The following is a 25,139-nucleotide window of genomic DNA, read 5'->3' as shown; positions in this document are numbered from 1 at the left end:
GTGTAAGTGGCCACCCTACCCCACGCCATGAGTTTCCTTGGTTGAGCAGGGAAAGTAGAGGCGTTGATGCATAAATGCATCCAATCAACCCTCTTTAGTTTTTTAAAAAAGAAATGGTTGGGGGAATGGAGATTATTTTGCAAGAAAAGACACAAACCACACAAAGCTGATGTAACTACTGATACATGGCAAGAGAGATATAGCAGGTCAGGTGAGTTCTTGTGAACTTCAGTTGTGAAATCAATCCCCAGGACTCGACTATGAAATACTAGAAAAGAATCAAGAAAATGCCACACTATAAACCACAGTAAACAAAGAAACAAACAAACAATAAAACCCCCAGCAAAAACACATTCAAAGCAGTCAGAAAGAACCATCGATTTAAAAAAATCTATCCTCAGGCATCCATTCACAGAGAGAAAGCTTGTCAGAAGAGGAAGATCTTCACCGGCTTTTGGAAGGACAGTAAAGATGGGGCCCAGCCTAGTCTCCTCTGGGGGGGACTTCCAAAATTTGGGAGCAGCAACAGAACTTCAGCTGTCAAGTCAATGCCCCAGGACTGGGCCATCAGGATGGAACCCTTCTTCTGAAGTGACTGATTTTTGCCCTTTTGACAAAACTCCACTGACTTCTGTTTATTTTCTTTCTATACCTATGCATTCTCAGTAAACTGCAGAAAATACGAGGCACAATATTTCTCTCCTTGAGAGTATCCCTTCAAATGGCTGAAAAGAGCTGCTTATATTCATGCAGTCCTTTACAGAGAGGGCAAAAGATAAAGCACTTGGCTTTTAATGTATTTATTTATTTAGAAGTCTAATAAAAAATAAACAAATATACTCTAATTCTGGTTTTAGACTGTCCTTTCAAAGCCATGGAAATGTTAAGATAGTTTTACCTTTGCCTCAGAGCTGGTCCATGAACCTGGCACCAGAAGAGCCACCCAATCTTCAAAGAGATGACTGGATAACACCTAATAGTACTAGCTTACAGTGCACTTAATACAAAAGGAGATGCAGCAGGATAAGGCAATTAAAAGAGATTGCTTTCAAAAGGAGGAAAGACTTCCTATGATTCTGAAGGCTATAAAGCGTTTCAAATCATAGTTGTCTGAATGGATTTGAGGTGTGTAGGACTGCCCCTCTAATATTGTGTGTCCCTTTCTGTCAGAACTGAAGGCAGGTGGTTCAGTTCTAAATCCGTGTCTAGTGCCAGTAATGGACCGGATGGGGGCGAGTCAACGGAAACTTAATCCAGACAAGACAGAGGTGCTCCAGGTCAATCGAAAAGCAGATCAAGGAGGTAGAGCTGGACGGGGTGACAATCCCTCTGAAAGCCCCCGTGCACAGCTTGGGGCTCCTCGTCCTGGCTTCATCTCTGAGCTTGGAGGCCCAGGTTTCGGGGGTGGCCAGGAATGTCTTTGCAAAGACAAAACCAGTGTGCCAGGCACACGTGTTCCTTGAGAGGTCTGATCTGGCCATGGTGACACGTGCCTTAGTGACATATCGACCGGGTTGCTGTGATGGGCTCTAAGTGGGGCTGCCTTTTGAAAGTGCTTGGAAATGCCAGATTGCTGACTTGGGCTGGCTTCAAAGATCATGTCTCCTCCGGGCTCAATTTAATGTGCTGGTTTTAACCCATAAAGCCCTAAACGGCTCGGGTCCAAGCTGTCTGAAAGACCAAATCTCCCTTTATGAGCTGGAAGATCATCAGGGGAGGCCTTTCTCTCAGTCCCACCTCCCTCAAAGATGTGCTTACTGGGGACATAGGAAAGGACCTTCTCTGTCTCTGCTGGCAGACTCTGGAACTCCTACCCACTGGAGGCCAGGCTCGCTTCTTCACTGCGATCCTCCTGCAATCAGCCAAAAACTGTTTGGTCCAGGCAGGCTTTTCTGATAATTACTGGTGGTCTGAGAGGGCTTTTTATAATAATGGTTCTGCTCTGTTGTTTTCAGTGTGGTTTAGCATTGATTTTATTCCTGTTTTTATTGTAATACTTGTTCAATTGTTTTAAATAGCTATAGAGCTACTGATTTTGGCTTTCAAATATTGTCTTTTTAATGCTGAAAGCTGCCTTGATTTTTTTTTTCAAGGAGAAAGGTGGGATAAGAATATTTTAAATAAATAAAATAAATAAATCAACATCCTGTGAGCCATTTCTCTCATAGGCGGGGGGAATCCAGTTCAAAGCATTATAACTTTTGAACAGGTTCTTGAATCAGAACCATATTTGGTAAAGTGATTGCAGATAGTATGGGTTTTGGTGTCTATCACATTTGGAGAAAGTTGGGGAAGTGCTTTTTGAGATCTGATTTCTGATTTAAAAACATTCCTACCTGAACTGAAGCGCCACCTTGTTTGGGGGCCTGTATGTAGGACCAGCCGCATGGAGGGGACTAGTGTGGGAAACAGGACACTTGAGAAAAAGCAGGTGGCATTTTGGTTACAGGTCAGGGACAGGCTCTAAAATCCCTCCCAGGCATCTCTAAAATATATGTATGACGACATTTCCTCATTGAGGATCTACGATTCTCTCCCAGCCTTAATTACAGATCCTTGGTGTTCAAGAGATGGGCAAGAACTGCCAGTTCGGTGGTTTGTTGTGCTTTCTTCTTCCTGTCTCTCCACTGGTGTGCGCATACTCAGAGGCAGTGTGTCCTGGGCTTCCATGCCCCTCCTCCTCTTCTCAGCCATGGAAGGAGTTGAGGGACGGAAGCCGAAGGGCCGACAGAACTCCTACGAGTCTGAAGGACGAAAATTGCATACTGCCAAACCCAGAGTTCGTACTCATTTCTACATGATACTAATCAGGTTGAACTTTGTGTTGCTGCAAAATCAGATGGGATCAGATTGTACAGTGTGGTACTTGATCAGTTAACACCCAACTGACGAAATGGATTGGGGTAGCTCTTTCCCCATCCCTTTTTTGTCATGGAGAGACAAAATTACATCTATACCGCATATGTCCTCAAGGGATCTCAAAATGACTCTAACCTTAACTCTAACCCTAACTCTAACCCTCCCCTTCCACTTTTCCTGAACAAAAGCTCTAGAAGAAAGTTCAGGCTAAGAATGAGTGACTGAGCCTAAGTCATCCAGGTGAGTTGTGTGGCTCAATAAGTGGCAGCTGCACATAGAACGATGGAGAAGCAAGGTGGCCGACAAGGCTACTTAGGTTTTGAGTGTTCTTAGTTCCTAAAAAGAGCTTGCATATTCGGGGGGGGGGGGGTGTTAGTTTACTTTAGCATACTTCTTGGATGCCAAGAATTGGGGGCAGGACAGAGAATTAGCTCTGTATATTGTTTTATCCATTGGTGACTACGTTCTTTATTATTTGCCTCCGTCAAAGAAGTACTGCTCTCTCTTAATGCACATTTCAAGAGTAGGAGCATTTGCAGCAACAACTGTATCTCTAGATGGTCCTTCTGTCATCTTGACAAGTTTTATTTGACATCTGTTGAGTGTGATCCATGTTATCAGCTGCCTGTGATGAAATGGGGTGGGTCCTCTTGGCTCTTTGAGCTGCAACACGTCGATATGTTAATCTCCTTAAGAGTCTGCTTCACTGTGTGTTCTTGCTTAGCAAAAAAAAGGACGGCAGTGAAGCAATGAGAGTTGCTTTGTGTTTGGGCGAGAAGTGGTAAACTGATGAAAAATGGTCAGGTTCTGTGATCTTACCTTTCTTGAAAGGGTGTCTCGGATTCTGGTCTAGAGGGGTTGGCAAATGACTCTGCATCATGCAGGCTTCAAATATTTAAGACAAGTGTGGACAAGGAAAGATTTCTCAGAGGTAGTTTCAGAAAACAGGGGAAAAAACCAATCAAAAAAGAGTAAAATCACTAAAAAATGTAAAGGGTAAACCTTCTAAGAAAATGGAGTTTAAGACACTTTTCAAACTACTTCATAAAGATCAGAGACAGAAAAAAGAAGTGACAGGAAAGTAATAAGAAGAAAAACATAAGTAAAAACATTAGAGCCCTGTGTGTTCATACAGTATTATGATGATTAACTTTAGTTATATATTACCTATTCCACAATACACAATGCTCAAACTGGTTCACAGAGCATGCAAATACATGAATTATGCCATACGTTTAATACATATCATTCATCATAACAGGAAGATTCAAACAAAACATGACAGAAGTGAAATAAGAACAAAATATACTGAGAATGTAGTAAGTTCTGAAGTTCTGTAAAGAGACCATCACCACCAAACTGTATTTTGTCTCTGCTGGAGCGAAGGTGGAGTACCACAGGACATGAAACGTGCAAACATCGTCACATTGTATGAGAACAAAGGAGACGGGGCGACTGCAATAACTACCGTGACATCACCATTGTAGGGAAGCTGCTTGGCCATGTTGTGATGAAGAGGCTCCAGGTGCTTGCAGACAGAGTCTACCCATAATCACAGTGGGGTTTTTGAGCTAATAGATCCACCACTGACATGGTATTCTCCCTGAGACAGTTGTAGGAGAAATACAGGGAACAACAACAGCTGCTCTTAGTGGCCTTCATAGATCTTACTAAGGCCTTTGACTTGGTTATCAGGGATGGCCTTTTAAAAATAGTTCCAAAGATTGGATGTCCACCTCGACTCCTTAGCATCATCAGAACTTTTCATGAGGGAATGAAGGGCACTGTAGTTTTGGACGTCTGAAGCAGAGTGAAACAGGGCTGTGTCCTCGCGCTGACCCTCTTTGGGATTTTTTTGCTGTCATGCTGAAGAATGCCTTTGGAACTGCAACAGAAGGTGTCTATCTCCAGACTAGATCAGATGGAAAGCTCTTTAATCTCTCTAGATTGAGAGCGATGACCAAAGTCCAGCTGAAATTACATTGGTTTTGGAGATTTTGCAAGGAATTCTCTTTTTTCCTATCTTCTATAATAATAGTGACTTATCTATTTTGCCATCATGCATTATGCTTTATTTTATAATTTGTTTATGTTTTGCATGTTTTTAATAGAAACTTCACTCTTGTGTATTGTCACTCCAGGGTTTCACTCTGGGTGTTCTGCTCTCGTTTGCAGTCTTGCTCATCCTCAAAAACCTTTTTGAGTGCCACCTTCATGGACACCCTCACTTGACTATGTCTTTGCCTTTGTCCCACCAAGAAATAAATTAGTGGGTTAATACTACTGTTAAGAGAGGCACACAAAAGGCCAATCGGGAGCAGGGAGTAGAAAGACGTATAAGAAGAAAAACATCTAAAACAAAAATATAAAGTGATATAAAATACATTAAGAGGAAGAGCAAAGATAAGGAAGAAAAGGAGTGCCAGTAGGATGGCTGTGACGAGCTTTCCCTGCTTATGACGTTGATTTGCTTTATTGTAGACTTTAATGAAAAGGATCAGAGTGGAGATGAGCATGAGGGGTGCACAAAGGAAAACATTCACAATAAGCTGAAATAATAAATGTTGGGTGAACAAAATACCAGTTGATAGGAGAGTGAAGCTCACTGCAGGAAGCAGGAAGGAGAGGATCCATATGAGGGCGCAAGCGATGGCGGACAAATGTGGTGGCCGGTGGCATTGATGCCAAAGGGGGAAAATAACAGCCACACATCTCTCAATGCTGATGGCTGCCAAAAGGAACTGGCTAGTAGAGTAAGCAAAGAAAAACAATTCAAAAATTATATAAAAGTACAAATAGACAGGAGGATTTATTCCATTCTGAGTGTCCACAGAGTTTGATATAGCTATAAAAATTAGGCAGATGAGAACACCAAAGTCGGCTACGGAGAGGTTGAGGATGTAGGTGGCGTAAGGGTTCCTCTTAATTCGGAAGCCAAGGAGCCAGATGACCACTCCATTTCCCACAAGACCCAAAAGGCTGATAAGGAGAATGAAGCCGTTGATGATGTTTTCCATTAAATTGTCTAATTGGTAAGTCAGAATGTAAAACTCTGCATCTCCAGAATCATTGTACTCATTTGCAGGAAACAAAACTCTCGCCGTAGTTAGAAGCCTATTTGAAGAAAGACACCAAAGTGAATCAATGCCTATTACAAAGAGTGCTGAAAAATATATGCTTACCATTTTGACTGCCCGAATATTCAGAGTCTTATTGTTTTTTGCATGATATAAAAATAGATCATTGTGATATAGAAAGTCAATGAATTAAATTAGGATCCACAATAGGAAAATTGAACCTCAAGTAAAATGATTCCAAAATATACTTACGGAACGAGAGGAGATCCTGTTACATTCATGTTCTTCACCTCAAAAATGTTGTGATACCTAGACAGAATAGAGGCTAAAGGTTACATGAATCTTTTCAAAATGCATGGATGTCCAGAGCAGAAATATTTGATCAGGGTGGGCTAAGAGTATTTTAATGAAATCCCCTTAGCATGAACGACTCTCTCTATTTTTTGCATTTTTAAAAGTCTTTTTAGCAATTACTGAGGGTGAAGATCTAAAATACAAATGATTTGTGTTTACATAAAGAGGAACACAAAAATCATGTTTCCTTCAGATTCCCTCGTCTCTCTAACCTTTGCTTCACCCTTTGTCCATTAAATTGTCCTGAGAATTTCTTCCCCAAATTGGGGAATATGAAAGCTATCAGCAGCTGATTACAGTGTCCAGAGAAGAGGAGAGCAGGGGTGCGAGGACAGGAATTATGAATTTTGACCTCTCAGTACTAAGCCCCCATTTAAGGGGTCAGACACCCTTAATGCATTCACACACAGAGTCATAGTAAAAGAGGCATAATGGTCTTTCAGTGACCTAAAATAAGCATATTCTTGAGCTAGAACGGTTCAATAAAATGTGAATCCAAATCACAATGGGTCACCATTGCCATCCATTCAATCTGGAATATAGACAGGTTAAAATAAATGAGATCCCCTTGATGAGAGAGCTTGCCCCTAACATGGAGGAAAGAAAACAAAAGTTGCAGTTCATTCAGAAGCAATTCCTACGCCAGTCTTGCACAACATCCCCCAACTAAAAAATGTGAACAATTACAACGTGAACAATTACAACAACAACAACAACAAGATGCTACAATTTGTGCACCCAAGACCTTGGGAACAGCAACAAATACAGAAGTTGTTTTTCGAATCAGCACAGTTCAAGTGTTCCTCTGATTTCAAAGTCAGACCAAAAATCCAATATATCTTCCACAGCCTGGTTAGGTAGAAAAGAATCTTCAGAACCCTAAAATAAAATATCAGTACAATTGTATGCAGTTCATGGATTCAATAAGTAGATTCACCCCCTCAACACAAACATATAGAAGTTATACCTCAACCAAGTCGTCAAAGATCTTAGTCGTCCAACTGGCAAGAGCAGCTCAAGCTTCTTCAGTTCTCTCACTTTTTCTGAGATGCAAATCTTGTACTCAAAGCCCTTCTCTTTCTTCGTCCCACCCCTTTGGGCTGAACCAATATTGTGTAGGAGTTCCACAATGCAAAAAGTCCATGCAACATTTTGTTGTGTAGGCACATTTTTGAAGCTGCTGAAAGACAGAGGGCAGCAGCATGAAAGAGTGGAGAGGTGCACCAGTTTCAAGTAAAATGGTCCAGCTGCAATGGAGTAGGGGTATTTGATCACACTTGGATCAGCTTGGGTGTTGTTGAATAAGTCCCCAGTCATATTTGAGCACCTCTATAAGTCAGCAAAATTTGCTCCAGTATTTTGAGGGTTAAAATCCTGACATGACTGCTGGCAGTCCCTGTGGCAATACAACAATGTGACAAAGTTGAAGGAAATTGGCAGCAGAAGCCCCCAATGAAAATCCAAATATCTTGTGGGAACTCCAGTCGCTGAGCCCTGGGGGTGGGCTCCGATTAATTTTCCTGGAGTCTATTTATTCTCTGCTGCCTGCACATATTTTGTTAAAGTTTGGCAAGGTGGTCCCTGATTGATTACATATCTAGATTGATCTTTCACGTAGCTATGCTGAATCTGGGTTATATTTAGGACTGAGTGTATTTTGTGAGTGTGTTGTGTGTATATGGGAGGGATGGGCTTCATTTGGAAAGCTCTAAGTAGTCCTAAGGTCTATCCTTGTCTCTCCTTCCTCATTTTCTTTCTTTCTTTCTTTCTTTCTTTCTTTCTTTCTTTCTTTCTTTCTTTCTTTCTTTCTTTCTTTCTTTCTTTCTTTCTTTCTTTCTTTCTTTCTTTCTTTCTTTCTTTCTTTTCTTTTCTTTTCTTTTCTTTTCTTTTCTTTCTTTCAGTGCCTGTTGCTGGTCTTCATTTGCAGAACCTCCTTTTTCCATCTCTTCACACCATGTTGGATGGCCATATGTCCTCCTATAGAGAGGACAGTCGTCCATTCAAAGAACTGTCTTCCTCTTTGATGACGCATCTCCTGGTGAGGTGTAAGTGGCCAGCCTACCCCACCCCATGCATTTTCTTAGCTCAGCAGGGAAAGGAGAGGCTTTAATTTGTAAATGTATCTAATCAGCCTTGTTTCCTCTCTTAAGAGAAATGGTTGGAGGAAGGGAGATTATGTTGTAAAGGAAAGAAGCAAATCACACACACACACACACCCATGTAACTAGATATGGCAAGGCTAGTCAGTTCTTATGAACTTGAGCTGTGAAGTCAGTCAATCAGACTGGGTAGTCAAATAAAAAAGGATCAAGGAATTACCACACTTAAAACAAGGTAAATAAAAGCAGCACCAAAAACACATTCAAAGCAGTAAAGCAGAACCATCCATTAAAAAAAAAAAAACTATTCTGGCATCCAGCCAATGAGGGAAAGCTTGCTGGAAGAGAAAGGATGAAACTTGAAAAACCTGAGCAGAAAGTGCTGGAAGGATTCTTTATGATCCTTTGGCAAGGGTGGTGTATTAGGTTCACTTGAGGATACTGTACATGGTCCGTTTCCATCGCCTTGCGCATCGAGTGGCGTGGAGCAACCTCTTTATTTCTACCTGATGAGAAAAAGCAATCTTCTTAACGGAACTGTGTGTGGAAATTGTCATCCAATTTGTGGGGAAATATTGTGCTTCAGACTTGCAGATGTGTGTGTTTTTCCCCCTCCACGCACTTACCTCTCAACTGCAGTTGCTAAAGACCATTAGAGGAATGCTGCTTCTACCTCCATTTCCTGCTAATGGGCCTCCCATAGAAGGAAATAGACCATTTGGGTGGCTCTGGGGCCAATCCCATTCCCAGAAATTACCAGAGGCTGCATCACTCCACCATCACTGCCTCATGTCCTTGAAATTAAATTGTGGGGCCATTGCAGAACTAAACAAACATATGCACACAATTCTGCTTTAAAATTGGATGTCCCTAGAGGTGTTGGGGAGCACAAGGCAGACAGCTTCTCCCTTGGGTAGGTAAATGACGGTGGCTAACAGGCAGGGGTGGATTAACCATTAATCACAACGAGTACATGCTTAGGGTCATCAAGGGAAGAGGGGGCATCACAGAAATTTTCTATAGCCGAATTTACCATGGGCCATATGGTGCAATACTGCAGCCATGAAAAAATTACATACAGACATATACAATAATAACAAGAGCACTCAAGAGAGTGCAGACCTCTGCCAAAAGTCATGAAATCAAAGGGGAGGGAAAAAATCCCTCCCCCAATAAATGAAAGGAGGGGAAACTTTGTATGCAGTCTGTGAAATTTGTATAGAATCTGTAGAACGTCAGTGGAAAAATACCCCAAATACACAGAACAAAAACAGAACCTCCTCAGCGGAAGTAGTAGTAGTAGTAGTAGTAGTAGTAGTAGTAGTAGTAGTAGTAGTAGTAGTAGTAGTAGTAGTAGTAATAATAATAATAATAATAATAATAATAATAATAATAATAATAATAATAATAATAATAATAATAATAATAATAATAATAGAGGTTACTGATATACATTAATCTTGGGAGTACAACAAAATTAGAATCTGGTAAGTTTCACTGCCCCACAGTCCACGTAGGTCACCAACCATCACCTCTGCTGGCCAGGATTTCTGGGAGTTGAAGTCCAAGAACATCTGGAGGCCCAAGGTTGGGGACCACTGACCTAGTAGCTTCCAGACTCTGACACTTGGTAAGTAAGTTGATTCCTTTTTTAAAAAATAACACTGACAACAAATAATGTAATTAATGGTTGTGGGGGGTGTTCTGAAGGTTGTTCTCCTTATCACAACAATACATCCACAACAAAAACATACTGATCACCCTATTTCCTGAAAAGGACAAAAGCTGTTCCCACAGCTATAAATACTCAACTATCCAACAAACAGCAACAGAGCATGGACAGAGTTCCTACTGCAGTTCTCTGAAGATGCCGGCCACAGAGACTGGCGAAACGTCAGGAAGAACAACCTTCAGAACACGGCGAAAGAGCCCGAAAAACCCACAACAACCATCAGATCCCGGCCGTGAAAGCTTTCGAGAATACAATGTAATCAGTGTTTCATAATTTTTTGGAAGTGCTTATGAAATGTTGTGAAACTCATGAAAATGGTGTTGCTTTTTTCTATGTATGCATTTTCTATTTTTTATTTATTGCATGGTGGTGGACTGGTGGTGATAACTGAATGTGTATTTCATTATGTCTATCAATTTATGTGACAGACCCCAAGAACCAAGATGAAATGTGTTCAGTTAAGTGGTGCACAAAAGTAAAAACTATCAAAAAAGAAACAAGAAGACTTTGGATTTAGAGACCAAGACTGCAAAAGTGTCTGATTTCTTAACACAAGTTCCACAACATGATATACCTATTCCAGATCAAAAATGATCTCCATCATCAGAAATGGACACAAATACAGTAAATGTGGGAAACCTTAAATGTCATAGCTGCATTCTGTTCCAGTGATGTGCATACACTCATGGCACGAAGAGGTAGCTGCCAGCGGGCAGGGTAACTCCTTATTCTGTCCCAACATATTCTGCTGGTTGTAGAGGAACAAAAGGACTTGAGATTTCTGGGGAAAAAAACTGGCTGTGTCATTTGGACATCAGTTGGCACCAACGTCCATCCCTCTATATTCCCCCATTTCAAGCAGTTGCTTTCCTTTGCTGCATAATTCAGCTGGACTGATCATGCATAGAATTGTTGCAACCTCCCTGTGGGAGCAAAGAGACACTAGTGTGAGTATTAGAATGTAGCCCTTCAGCCACACTACCCCTTTGCTTCCTGAGTGTGTGTGAGTTCCACGACTGAAAAGCGGTGTGTTGGCTGTAGAACCTGTCTGAAGCCTCAGCTCCCAGTCATACCAGTCCAGCTATGACATGGCTCAGCTCACCAGGAATTAAAACAATATCCCAGCAAGGTGTCAAAGGCGCCATTTTGAAATCCTTCCAGGTTGTCAAAGGCGCCATTTTGAAGTTCTTCCAGGTTGTCAAAGGTGCCATTTTGAAGTCCTTCCAGGTTGTCAAAGGCGCCATTTTGCTGTCCTTTCAGGTTGTCAAAGGCGCCATTTTGCTGTCCTTTCAAGCAGGCAAAGACCGTTCTCTTCAGGCAAGCTTTCCGTCAGTGACTGACTGCCTGAGAGGGGTTTTTAAACGAATTGTTGTACCTCACTGCTTTGAATGATTTTGGTGTCGCTTCTGTTAACTTTTTTTCTAATATTCTCTTTGTTTCATCCTTTTTAGTATTAGTATGCTCATTGTTATTGGTTTTACATACTATCTTTTAATGAGGGAGCTAGGGTCCTTTTTAAAGAGAAAGGTGCGTGTAAAAATATTTTAAATAAATAACTAAATAAAAAAGAAAGGATGCATGTGGAACCACAATTCTCCAGCTCAATAAACAAGGATTAATGTTTAAAAAAGATTATAGACAGAAAAAAGAAGTGACAGAACAGTAATAAGAAGGAAAAGATAAGTAAAAACATTGGAGCCTGATATGTTTGTACATTATTATTATTATTGTTACTAACTTTAGTTACATGTTACATTTTCCACAATACACAGTGCTCAAAATGGTTCACACAGCGCATGCAAATACAACATGAATTATATTATATTATTATTACATATCATTCATCATAACATGAAGATTCAAGCAAAACATAAGAGAAGTGAAATAAGAACAAAATATACTGAGAATGCGGTATTAGTATTGTCAAAGTACACTGAGCTTAGAGAAGCATTTAGAGAAGCAGGACCCAATGGTCATTTCTGCTCTTAGAGAGAGAGGTCACAGAGAGACAGCAGACAGCCGTAGGTGGAATCTATTTCTGCTCCATCCAAAGTTAGCCCTAAGCAATGAAAGTCTTATGAATCTGGAAAACAGTGCATTAATTTTGCATTATTTTATAATATATTTAGGTTTTGGACTTTTTTTTTAAAATGGAAATTAACTTCATTCTAATTTCATTTATTTATTTATGTATTGGATTTCTATCCCGCCCATCTAGACCAAGGTCTGCTCTTATATATTTGTTGTTGTTGTTTAGTCGTTTAGTCGTGTCTGACTTTTCGTGACCCCATGGACCAGAGCATGCCAGGCCCTCCTGTCTTCCACTGCCTCCCGGAGTTGGGTCAAAGCCTCCCGGAGTTGGGTCAAAACTCTTATATATACTATTATACATATTCTTATATATTGTCACTCCAGGTATTACTTTGTTAGGATGCTTTTAACTTAGCGTATGTTTTATATATGTGTTTTACTGTTTTTGTACTTTTACTTGCACATTTGGATATTGGTCTATGACCATATTAAACTTGATCTGATCACTCCAGGGTTTCACGTGGCGTGTTCTCCACTCCTTTGCTGTCTGGCTCATCCTCAAAAACCCTTTGGAGTGCCACCTTGATGGACACCCTCGCGTGACTCTGCCTCTGTCTTTTTCCCACCAAGAAATAAATTAGTGGGTTGATACTACTGTTCAAAGAAGCACACACAAAACCAACAAATATCAGGTTGGGAAAGGACACATAGTATGAATAAATGATGTACAACAGATTTAGAGGAAAAGCAAAGATAAGAAAGAAAAGGAGGGCGAGTAAGATGGCTGTGACAAACTTTCCTCGCTGAGATTGTTTTGCTTTGCAGTACGCCTGAATGAACAGGATGAGAGTGGAGATGAGCATGAGGGGAGCGCCAAGCAGAACATTCACAATGAGCTGAAAGAACAGCGGCGAACCTTCAGAGATACCTGTCATGAGGAGAGTGAAGTGAATTCCAGCAAGCAGAAAGCAGAGGATCCATACTAGGGTACAAATAATGATGGACAAATGTGGGGGCCGGTGGCATCGATGCCAAAGGGGGAAAAGAGCAGCCACACACCTGTCAAGGCTAATGGCTACCAATAGGAACTGGCTAGTAGAGTAGGTGCAGAAAAAAAGTTCCAGAAATATGGTAAAAAGAAGACGAGAGAAAATGTTAATTCTCGGGGAGTTTACAGTCACACATGCAGCTGCACTAATTAGACTGATGAGGACCCCAAAGTCAGCTACGGAGAGGTTGAGGATATAGGTGGTGAAAGGGTTCCTCTTAATTTGGAAGCCGAGAAGCCAGATGACCACTCCGTTGCCCACAAGGCCCGAAAGACAAACAATGAGAATGAAGCTGTTGATGAGATTTTGTGTTAAATCACCAAGAAATTGATCATTTGTCCCATTACTTGGCTGTTGAAGTAAAATACTCTTATTTGCATGTGGGTAAGTTGTCAGGCTGTCTCCTGAATATCCAGGAAGAGTGTAAATCCTTCCCAAAGCTTCTTGACTCACAATGCTTTCTATCATAACCCTGTTAGAAGAAAGACATCAAATCAGTATGTATTATAAACTGCTTGAACAGCTATGGCTACCATTTTGATTGCCCATGTACAGTGGTGCCCCGCTTGACGACAATAATACATTCTGTTAAAATCGCTGTTATGCGATATCGCCATCAAGCGAAAGAAAAAAACCCATTGAGATGCATTGAAAACCAGTTCAATGTGTTTCAATGGGTGAAATACCTCATAATCCAGTGAATATCCTCCATAGGGAAGCCATTTTCGATCGCTCTCTTCCGGAAATAGGTCTGGAAAGCAGTGGGCGGCCATTTTGAAAAATCAACAATCAGCTGTTTTTGATTGTCGGGAAGTGAAAAATCGATTCCCGAAGCAGGGAACCGATCGTCATGAAGCGGATTTTCCCCATTGAAACATCGTTTTGCGATTGCAATAGCGAAAAACCTCATCGTGAAGCTATTTTGTCATCTATCGGGGTAATAGTCAAGCAGGGCACCACTGTATTGAAATGGTTCAATTGCTTTGGGTGACACATTAGCAGGTCATTGTAATATAGAAATCAACGAAAAAAATTAGAATCCACAATCGATTGCAGAAAGAAGCTTGAATGTTGAATACATTGTTAATATTGATTTGTTCATAAAATCGTTCTGCAATTTACTTACGCAACATTATCATAACGAACACCAGCACATGCTGTTAAAGTCTTGTTATTCACGATCACAGTCCTGCAATACCTATAGAAAAAAAATAACTGTAGGTTAGGAGAATCCTTTCCTGTTAGTAGCCAAGTAAACCAATGTCTCTACAATGAATAGAACCCTCCAGCTTGAGCATCTTTTTGTTCTATATCCAAAAATAGATGGGCTACGGATGTTTTCAATAAAAGCCCTATAAAACGAGTCTGCATATTTTGGGTCCTTTTAGCAATTCATGAAAGCAAGCATCTAAAACATGTACGATCCATTTTTTTTTTCAGAAAAAGAGATATACAAATGTTTGTGTTCCCTTCATGTTTCCTCTTCTGTTTAATCTTTGTTTCACGTTTTGTCCATAAACCTGGCCCAATAATTTTTTAACCTAATACGAGGGCTGTCAGCTGCTGATCGGAATGTCCAGGAGAGGAGGACTTGTAGTGGGGTGTCAGGAACCCAGTGAGGAGTGCTGTTTGCTATCAGGACCCAAACATCATGTGTGGGGCAGGAGAAAGCATGTGTGTCAATTTTATAAAATGGCCCGGAAGAAGAGGACTGCTTTGCTTCAATACTTTGTTGGAGGGGTCACTGTGTTCTGGGTTCTTCCCGATACCCTTCATCTTGGAGTGCTTCTTGGTCTGCCTGTATGCTCCTGACTGTGGACTCAAAGAAGTCTCTATTAGGATTTTCAATATAAGTGAGATTTTGAAGGAGTGGCTTTATGGTTTCTACACCCTCCCATGAGCTTCTAAGACTGAGCAGGGATTCAGATGTGGACTTCCTTAGTCCAGCTCCATCACTCTAGCCACAACACCACACTGAGTATACTATTTTCATTTTACTGACTTAAAATGCTTACCTTTTATGTATATGCCTGCTTTCATCTTATGTCAGACGTTGGCATCCTTTTTTTCCTGTTAAAATATATTTCATCTGATACAAGCTTTTGCCATTTCTGATAGCTCTCTGATACAGGCAAAATCAGTTTTAATTTTCACCCCTTTTTTTCCTTTGGCTTTTTACTATTTCTATCAAAAATAATTGCAGTCCATACTCCAATTAAACTGGCCATTGTTTCTTAAGAAACATTTCATTATTGAATCACAGGTTCACAGCATACTTGAAGGACTCTTTTCACAGCCTTTACCTGCTTGTGGAAAGGGGCTCAAGCTACAGGAAGCCAGATTTAGGCTGAATATCAGGAAAAACAGCACAACCTGGAGCAGTACGGCATTACCTTGGGAAGTGGTGAGAGCACCAATGCTACAGGCATTCAAGAGAAAAATGGACAACTATCTGCCAGATCTGCTTTGATGAGGGTTCCCGCACTGAGCAGTTGGTTGGAATTGATGGCCTTATAGCCCCCTTCTAAGTCAATTGTTCTATGACTCTAAGAAATAATATATTAATATTATGTTAGCTTTTCAGAAGTGATGCCAAGCAAACGAAAATCCAGGAGCTGACTTCTGTTTTCATCAATTAGCCACTTCTTACCCAAACACAAAACACACCATATATTTATAAACTGGAGGATTTGTTGGAAGCATTGAATGAAGTATTGTGGTTGTAGAGCCATTTTTAAAATTTGTCTCAGATACTAGCCTGGATGTCATGGGAAATAAATCCATACAGTGGTGCCTCAACTTACAAGCATCCCTACTTATGACCATTTCGAGTTATGACCAGCTCTGGCTGCAAAATTTTGCTTCTACTTGCGACCGGAGTTTCCACTTACAAACAGAAAAGGGCAGGGAAAAAAGGCGGGAAATTCAAATTGTTAACTGTAGGTGGCAAAAGAGGCTGCTTCTTTGTAGCTCTTTCACCCCAGCAGTTAGCGAGTGTGCGATCTGAGCGTGTGTGTGTTTGCAGGGAGGCTTGGAACTGCCTGTTAAGGTAAGGTACTGTTTTCTGCTTTTTAAAAACTGTTCTGGGATTTTTGCAGTGTGGTTTTGGGTTAGGGAGGGTTATGTTCCTGTGCTGTGACGGCTCTTGGGGGTTTTCCTTGGTTTTTTGGATTTTTCTCCCCCATTTCCAATGGGTCTTGGGGGTTTGGTTCCTTTTTGGATTTTTCTCCCCCATTACCGATGGGTCTTAGGGAGTTTGGTTGCTTTTTGGATTTTCCCCCCATTCCCGATCTTGCACAATCTGCTTGATTGCTTTTTGTTTATTTTATTTGCATTTGCAATGGGTCTTGCATGGTTGATATGTTTTTGGTTTGTTTTCTTTGAATTATGTCTTGCATCCTTGATTGTTTTTTCTTTGTTTTCTTTGGCTTGGTTGATTGCTTCCCCCCCCTTCAGCTGGAAGGAATTAATTGCCTGTCTGACCCGTCTTGCAACCTGTTTGGAGAACAACATCAAAAGGGAATAGGTGCTTATTTTGTTGTTGTTTTGTTTAGTCGTTAAGTCATGTCTGACTCTTCATGATCCCATGGACCAGAGCACTCCAGGCCATCCTGGCTTCCACTGCCTACCAGAGTTGGGTCAAAGTCATGTTGGTAGCTTCGATGACACTGTCCAACCATCTCGTCCTCCATCGTCCCCTTCTCCTCTTGCCTTCACACTTTCCCAACATCAGGGTCTTTTCCAGGGAGTCTTCTCTTCTCATCAGATGGCCAAAGTCTTGGAGCCTCAGCTTCAGGATCTGTTCCTCCAGTGAGGACTCAGGGTTGATTTCCTTCAAAATGGATAGGTTTGTTCTCCTTGCAGTCCAGCGGACTCTCAAGAGTCTCCTCCAGCACCACAATTAAAAAGCATAAATTCTTCGGTGGTCAGCCTTCTTTATGGTCCAGCTCTCGCTTCCATACATTGCTAGTGGAAAAACCATAGCTTTGACTATGCGGACCTTTGTGAGAAAGGTGATGTCTCTGCTTTTTAAGATGATGTCTAGGTTTGTCATTGCTTTCCTCCGAAGAAGCAGGCGTCTTTTAATTTTGTGGCTGCTGTCTCCATCTGCAGTGATCATGGTGCCCAAGAAAGTAAAATCTGTCACTGCCTCCATATCTTCCCCTTCTATTTGCCAGGAGGTAATGGGACCGGTGGCCATAATCTTAGTTTTTTTATGTTGAGCTTCAAACCGGTTTTGGTGCTCTCCTCTTTCACCCTCATTAAGTGTTTTTTTTAATTCCTCCTCACTTTCTGCCATCAGAGTGGTATCATCTGCATATCGGAGGTTGTTGATATTTCTTCCAGCAATATTAATTCCGGTTTAGGATTCCTCCAGTCCTGCCTTTCACATGATGTATTCCGCATATAAGTTAAATAAGCAGGGGAGCAATATACAGCCTTGTTATACTCCTTTCCCAATTTTGAACTAGTCAGTTCTTCCATATCCAGTTCTAACTGTTGCTTCCTGTCCCACATAGAGATTTATCAGCAGATAGATACGGTGGTCAGGCACTCACGTTTCTTTAAAGACTTGCCATAGTTTGCTGTGGTCCACACAGTCAAAGGCTTTTGCATAGTCAATGAAGCAGAAGTAGATATTTTTCTGGAACTCTCTGACTTTCTCCATTATCCAGTGCATGTTAGCAATTTGGTCTCTAGTTCCTCTGCCCCTTCGAAATCCAGCTTGTACTTCTGGGGGTTCTTGGTCCACATACTGCTGAAGCCTACCTTGTAGGATTTTGAGCATAACCTTGCTAGCATATGAAATGAGGGCAATTATACAGTAGTTGGATGATTCTTGGAGAAAGAAGCTTGAATAAATTGTACACAGCTCAAGCAAAATATTCTATAACATACATATAACAATTTACTTACGAAACAAGAGGTCTTGTTTTATTCATGATCTTCATGTTGGAAATTTTATGATTCCTAGAAAAATATAGGAACGATAGGTTACAAGAATCATTTCCCCTAATATTATTTAGTAGCCAAGAAAACCAAACCAAAACATATAGATAACATTCATTTAGAATAATAATTTATATACTATACTATACTATACTAGACTAGACTAGACTAGACTAGACTAGACTAGACTAGAGTAGACTAGACTAGACGGTATGGTACGGTACTGTACTGTACTATACTGTACTATACTATACTATACCAATGACGTAACAATGATATAATTTACAAAAGCATTTTTAAACAGAGCTCACCCATCACGCTGCCTTGGATCCTTTCGGGGAGACATGCTGGGTAAAAATATTTTAAATAAAATAAATAAATACATTTTAGCTATTACAGTCTAGTAGACTTAGCAATAGACTGTAATAGACTGTCTTCATTTAGCTATTAATGTCTAAGCAGTCCATTATTTGGAGCCACTTCTATATCTGTCTCCTTGGATAAGTTGTCTGTCGCAGCTCCTTCTTCTGATTATATGAGTGAGCATAACTGTTTATATTCTGCTATGAAGCACTGGTTATCCACTGTGGTTATCCCTCACTTCTAAGCAACTATTGTTTACTTTACCTGCTTGATAGCACAAATGTCTACTTAAACATGAACATGCTTATGTCACACATCTGCTTACAGGTGTTTAATTGCCTGTATTTACACCAATTGCCCATCAGATATCAGTGTTTAATATTCTCTTGTGTATACATTGGATACTAAAATGAAATAAGGAGTTGCCAAATGATCTCAGTGACTTTGCTTATCAGATTGATTCATTGTTTAAAGAATTCTTATAGTAAACAATACTTTTATGTAGCAAGTTTGAAAGTACTATAATTTAAAGCAGTATTAGAGGCATTTTCTATACCCCCTCATTTGTTCTAATATTCTTAAACAAGTAAGGTAACAAACTTTGACATATTAAAATAGCTAAATTGTGAGAGGGATCACTTTTTGCTGGGTTCTTCCTGATTTATTTATTATTATTATTATTATTATTATTTATTCTATTTGTACCTCACCTATCTGGTCAATACGACCACTCTAGGCGGCTGATGCCCTCCATTTAGGATTACTGCCTGGTGCCTGTCTATTTGAATCCAGAAGATTCAAAGAAGAAAGAGAAGGCATCAAGGTACTGTGTAGAAAGATCTCTGCACATTCAAGTAGAGTGAGGGTGATTTCTTTTTTGGCCTTTGTTTTTCTTGGTTTTTGAGAGTGCATTTTTAAAATAAATATTTTTCTTTCCCATGTGTGTATGTGTGTGTTTTCTGTTTGATTAATTCTCTCCAATGCTATTTGGTTAATTTAGTGTGCATTTATTTTGTTAAAAGTAAACCTTTTTGGTGGCTTTTTAGTGGGAACTGTCTTGTTTTCCTTCTGTGAGGTTTTGTGGGCAGGGGAGTGGATTGTTATGATTGTGCTAGTGTGCTACTAGCCTCCACAGGTAGTAACTAGAGATGGGCACAGATCTAAAAATGGTGACTTCTGATGGTTTGTAGTTTATGGTTAGACATGGGACTACAAGCCACCACAAACTAACTGGAAAACTAAACCAGTTCACAGTTTCGTTTTTGGGTTGTGCCTAGTGGGTTAAGGCAGTGGTCCCCAACCTTGGGCCTCCAGATGTTCTCAGACTACAACTCCCAGAAGTCTTCACCACCACCTCTGCTGGTCAGGATTTCTGGGAGTTGAAGTCCAAGAACATCTGGAGGCCCAAGGTTGGGGACCACTGGGTTAAGCGGTTATCCCACTGTCTCTGACAATGGCAGCTGCGTTGGAGACAGCAGTGTCAGTGGCAACCGGATAAGGTAGGGAAGTGATCGAGATCGTGGGAAGGGGGCCAGCAGGCATCCATTTTGCCAAAGCAAAATGAGGTGCTGAGGGGGAAAAAGTTCAGCACTTTGTTCTATTTTGGCAAAACAGAATCCCCAACTGAACCACAAGCCAGTCCGATGTGTCACTTTTTCTGATTTGTAATTCAGTTTGTGCCCATCTCTACTAGCAGCTATTTTTCTTGAAAGACAGCTTGGGATATTTCTGTTGTGTTGTTGTTCCATGCTTTGGTGTGTGACGGACTGCCAATACTTGGATGGCTGGCCGCTTGTTTGCTTTTTTTTTTTTTTCTGTTATGCTGGCTGCGCCCAGAGGGTCTGTTGTGCTAGGTGGCACCATGAGTGAACTCATAATGTTTTTTTTAACTTATCTAATTTCGGGGTGCTTTGCTACATTTTGGATTGGTTGATGAGTGAATGAGGTATTTTTTGCTCTGTGCCAAGGATTGCTGGTGGTGGGTATCTTAGTTGGAGGAACATCTTTCTTTGTGCATGGCATGGCCATAAACATTATTTTTGTGTGTGTGCAAGATAAAACATTTTAGTCACCTTGTAGAGTACATTGATCCTTTTATGAGCCATGAAAGATGTTAAAGGCAAACCATACAATAATGTTGTTATCATATAAAATATCTTTCTCTTACCAGGTTATCTCTCTTTTTCAGGCAATGTTATTCAATCCACACATGGTTAGATTCATCTACTTGCTGTCAGCAGTTGACAGTATTTTCATCATTATTTTCAGTTTGACATTATCTACTAGCATTTACCAAATCATTTTAATCAATGTGCCTATTAAAGCTGCCCGTCTGCTATTTGCTTGCAAGAGTGCAAAAGATCTTATAGATTATTATTCTTAGTTAAGTGCCATCGAATTGGAACTGACTTTTAGCAATCCCAATAGAGTTATCAAGGTAAATGAGATATTGAAGGAGTGGCTTTACTATTTCCAATCCTCCAATCAGTTTCCATGGTTGATTGAACACAGGACCATAATCTCTTGATCCATGTTGGGTTTCCTGTTTTCATTTTAATGACTTAAAATGCTTATCTATAACCTACTTATCTGCAACCTATAACTTCATGAGAAGAGAAGACTCCCTGGAAAAGACCCTGATGTTGGGAAAGTGTGAGGACAAGAGGAAAAGGGGACGACAGAGGACGAGATGGTTGGACAATGTCATCGAAGCAACTGAAATGAATTTGACCCAACTCCGGGAGGCAGTGGAAGACAGGGGGGCCTGGCGTGCTCTGGTCCATGAGGTCATGAAGAGTCAAACATGACTTAACGACTAAACAACAACAATAACCTACTGGTCTGAACACTGATCAGAGATAACAAGCTTTCACTGCTTCAGTAAGAAAACTCTGCTCTCACTTCTCACAGTGTCTCCAAACTGGACTATTTTCCAAGCACTGGATTCCCCCCCACCCTGCAGTTGAGCTGTTGACATGGGATCTAGCCAAAAGTATGTGTTTGTGTATGGAGTAAGGGTTTAACATAAACAATTTTTTAGAACTTCATGAGATCTTTGAACTGTAGCTACAGTACTTTGCTCTTGGTATACAGGAAAAATGCCTTTGAAGGAAGGATGGAGAGAAAGGGACAAGAAAAAAGAGGGAGCATCATACAGGAAGGAAGCAGGATGTCTTACCTTCTTCATCCGACTTGAAGAAATGGGAGTTGAATGCTTTCAGGTGTTCTCTTTCCAGAATTTCAGGGTTTAAACCGCAACCTTTTTTTCAGAGTTGAGTAGATCTCATCCCTCCAGCGCTGAAGAAAGAATGTTGAGCAGCTTCTTAAGGGTGGTATATGAGGTTCTCTTCAGGATAAAATGTCCGGTTCCATTCCCTCATGCATTGATTGCCATGGAGAAGCCTCTTTGTTTCTATCCGGGGTGGGGGTGGGAAAAGCAATCTTCTACATGGAGCCCTGAGTGGGAAATTTTCAACCAACTCTTGAGAGAATTGTTCTTTAGACTTGCTGATGTGTACATTTCTTTTCTCCCTCTAGGCATTTGACTCTCAGCAGCAGTTGCTAAAGACCATTAGAGGAAAGCTGCTTCCATCTTCAATTCCTGCTAATGGACCACCCATAGAAGGAAATGGGCCATTTGGGTGGCTCCGGGGTCAATGCCAACCCTGGAAGCGAAATGAGGCTGCATGACTCAACCACCCCTGCCTCGTGTCCTTGGAATTAAACAGTGTGGCCATTGCAAAACCGAACACGGTTTAAATTCAGTTGTGGAGTGGGTTTTTGCCTTGGTTTAAAGGAGAATCTTGCTTCTTCAAGATGTCCATGATTACGATTCTCTATAGCTGCACCACCTTGTCCATGAAGGGAGGGGGGCTGTGTGACGTGCATTCAGAATGTTGTCCATTAGCATCCTATAGGCAGCTGGTTTGGACCCTATAAAAGAAGTATGGTGGACTTAGCTCTGAGCCAGCATTGCTCCCCTTGCATTCTTATTTTCTACATGGCATGTACTTAGTTCTTATTTTATATATGTGTGTGTGGATATATGTGTGGTGTGTGGGTTTGTGTTTCTGACTTGTGCTAAAAGAAACCAAGTCCCAGGAGTGAGTGACATATGGCAATGGGCTGCAAAAGGCCCTCAGGGCTTATCAAAACTTCTTACACCTTTTCCCCCATTTTTGCTTCAGAAAAGCCCCTTGTGTCCTCCATCAGGCAGAGGGCATCATTTTACCATGTTTTCCATCTCAGCAGTTCACAGGGCTATTTTAATTTAATTTTATTTCTTTAAAAAAATCACCACTAGAAGGAGCTAGAAACATTTTTGATTTAAAGAAGACTTTTTTTAGGGGGAGGAGAAACCCTCCAAGGATGGACTTGTGTGGTCCCTGCTCCTCTCGAGATTGTCAATCCCTGATTTAAGGTTGAAGTCATCAAACCAAAGGCTGCCGTTATTCTTGAGGAGATGAGAGAAAGCGAAGAGAGGGAGGGATGGAGGGATTAGGAGAGGGGAGTCTCTCTGTTCTTTAGACCTTGTGGAGGGTGTTTTGCTGTTCCCATGGAGCTTAGAAATCTCCACCCACGTCCATGCTTTAATGACCATTGTGGAGAAGTCCTTGACAGGGAACAGGTGAGGGTCCTAAAACTCTCTGAGAACCTTGATTTTGTTTTGTTTTGTTACTAAAGATATTAGAATTCTGGTTTGAGGGAATTCCTGCTGAATTTTGTTATTTGTGGTGAAAAAACAAACAAACAGAACATCCCAAGCTCTATACAGTGGGGTCTTGACTTGAGAACTTAATCCGTATTGGAAGGCGGTTCTCAAGTCAAAAAGTCTATAAGTCAAGTCTCCATTGACCGACAGTGCATTGAAAACCGATTAATCCCGTAACAGGCCGTTTTTGTTCCATTTTGGTTTTTTTCTGGTCTGTAAGTCAAATCTCAGTCTGCAAGTCAAACCTAAATTTTGCGGCCAGAGAAGTCTGTAACTCAAAAAGACTGTAAGTCAAGCCGTCTGTAAGTCAAGGGTCCACTGTACCTGCATGTTGACGGTGACATTCCATTAGCTGGTCTCTCTGTCTTCTCTTGGTATTTCAGCCATCTTCTATGTGTGGATGCAGTTGCTTATTAAGCTTTAAGATGGAGGATGACTTTGTACTTTATTTTTTCCAAGCATTTAGAAGCAGAATTCGACACTTCTATGCACCTGAAAAACTGAGGTCTTCAGTTTCTCACTGGCTCCCCTGCTCTCCAGGTTCCTTCCTCTCTCACAATGGCTGTTCTTTCTGCCTCTGGCTCTCTGTTCTCTGTCTTTACCTCCTTCCTTTCTGTCTTTTCTCTGTGTGGATTCTCTCTCTTTCTCTCCTTCTCTCCCACCTCTGTTTCTCCTCTCTTTTTCTGTGTCTCATCTCCCTTTTCTCTCTCTTGATCTCTTTCTCTCTTTTCCTGTGGCATCTCTGTGTCTCTTTCTGTGGCTTCTGAGCGTCTCTAATTGCCTCTCTCATTGTCTTTCCTCACCCCATGATTTTTCTTCTCCTTCACTTTCCCTCTTTCTCTATGTCCTCTCTCTTCCCCTTTCATCAACCCTTGAGTACCCCGTATCTGTGTTAAAACCCTCATGCCTATGGGAAGGCTGAAATCCCAGTCTACCATCTTGCCCCAAAATAAGCTCCATTCAACACAGTGAGGCTTTGGTCATATTGTCAATTTAAATCAATTTCAGTTCAGCATTTACAAAAAAAATCAGGTTCAATTCAAATAGTATTTAAACCGGTGGCCACATTCACAGGTACTAAATGGAAATCAATTTATTTCTAGTGTTCTAATTTGATTTTGGCATCTACACTGCTGAAATTTGAATCAAATTTATAAGGCAGGCATTTTAAAATGCAAGTTGAAAAAAAAAATCTTTTTGCAGCCCAAATTCCACCTTTATATTGTGTAAACGATGACTTCTAAATTGCTTTAAATGACTCTGAATTGCAGTTCTTATTGTCAGTGTGACCACATCCTGAGCTTCATTGATTTTCTAAAGGACTGGCAAGATGTTTGGGCAATGGCAATGAAATGATCCAGTGAGCACGTACTGCCAGTCATGATGAAAGAATAAGGCTCTTTCAGGTCCCATGTCTTCCAAATGACAGGATGGGTTATATTGAAATGTTCAGAACGCATGCAAGAGGAATCATTTCCTTTTCAGGAAGCAGTGGTAGGCAATTGAAAAATAACTACCGAATGTGTTACAAGCTCAGAAAAAAAATGACACCAACACGTTCCATGACCATGTGGGTGAGTGAACTGCTGGGTTTTTTAGAAAATAAATGACAAATTAGATCTTTAAAAATACTTGTCCAGATGTTTCCACATTTGGCACAGAGCCAGTCCATATTATACTCTCTTCAGGCCAGCTTTCCCTCTGTGACTGGCTGCCTCAGAGGGGTTCTTATATAGACTATTGATTCTTAAATGGACTATTGTCTATTTATGGAAGAATAAGGCTCTTTCAGGTCCTATTGCCCATTTCACTGTTGCTTTTGTTTTCTCTTTTCTAGTGTGGTAACTGTTTGATCCTTTTTAGTTATTTGTACACTCACTGCCTTCAGCTTTAAATATTGCCTTTTAATAAGGT

General features: G+C 40.8%; 2 protein-coding genes across 2 annotated transcripts; both read right to left on the bottom strand.

Annotated features, from left to right (window-relative positions):
- Positions 1 to 4,877: 4,877 nt before the first annotated feature.
- On the bottom strand, positions 4,878 to 9,622 carry LOC110091085 (proto-oncogene Mas-like). Its single transcript, XM_078391672.1, has one exon. It carries the CDS (start codon positions 6,042 to 6,044, stop codon positions 4,992 to 4,994), a length of 1,053 nt encoding a protein of 350 aa, XP_078247798.1. The 5' UTR covers positions 6,045 to 9,622; the 3' UTR covers positions 4,878 to 4,991.
- Positions 9,623 to 10,537: 915 nt separating this feature from the next.
- LOC110091082 (mas-related G-protein coupled receptor member H-like) lies at positions 10,538 to 23,568 on the bottom strand. The gene has a single exon (XM_078391671.1). The coding sequence runs from the start codon at positions 13,667 to 13,669 to the stop codon at positions 12,656 to 12,658; it is 1,014 nt and encodes a 337-aa protein (XP_078247797.1). The 5' UTR covers positions 13,670 to 23,568; the 3' UTR covers positions 10,538 to 12,655.
- Positions 23,569 to 25,139: the final 1,571 nt, after the last annotated feature.

Source organism: Pogona vitticeps, chromosome 4, assembly GCF_051106095.1.
Source record: "Pogona vitticeps strain Pit_001003342236 chromosome 4, PviZW2.1, whole genome shotgun sequence".
NCBI lineage: Eukaryota > Metazoa > Chordata > Lepidosauria > Squamata > Agamidae > Pogona > Pogona vitticeps.
Note: the sequence above shows the minus strand (reverse complement) of the source record. Positions and strands in the feature narration are given on the sequence as shown.

Excerpts from the sequence above, each read along its gene's own strand:
- LOC110091085 (XM_078391672.1), bottom strand. The coding sequence starts at position 6,044 with ATGGTAAGCATATATTTTTCAGCACTCTTTGTAATAGGCATTGATTCA.
- LOC110091082 (XM_078391671.1), bottom strand. The coding sequence starts at position 13,669 with ATGATAGAAAGCATTGTGAGTCAAGAAGCTTTGGGAAGGATTTACACT.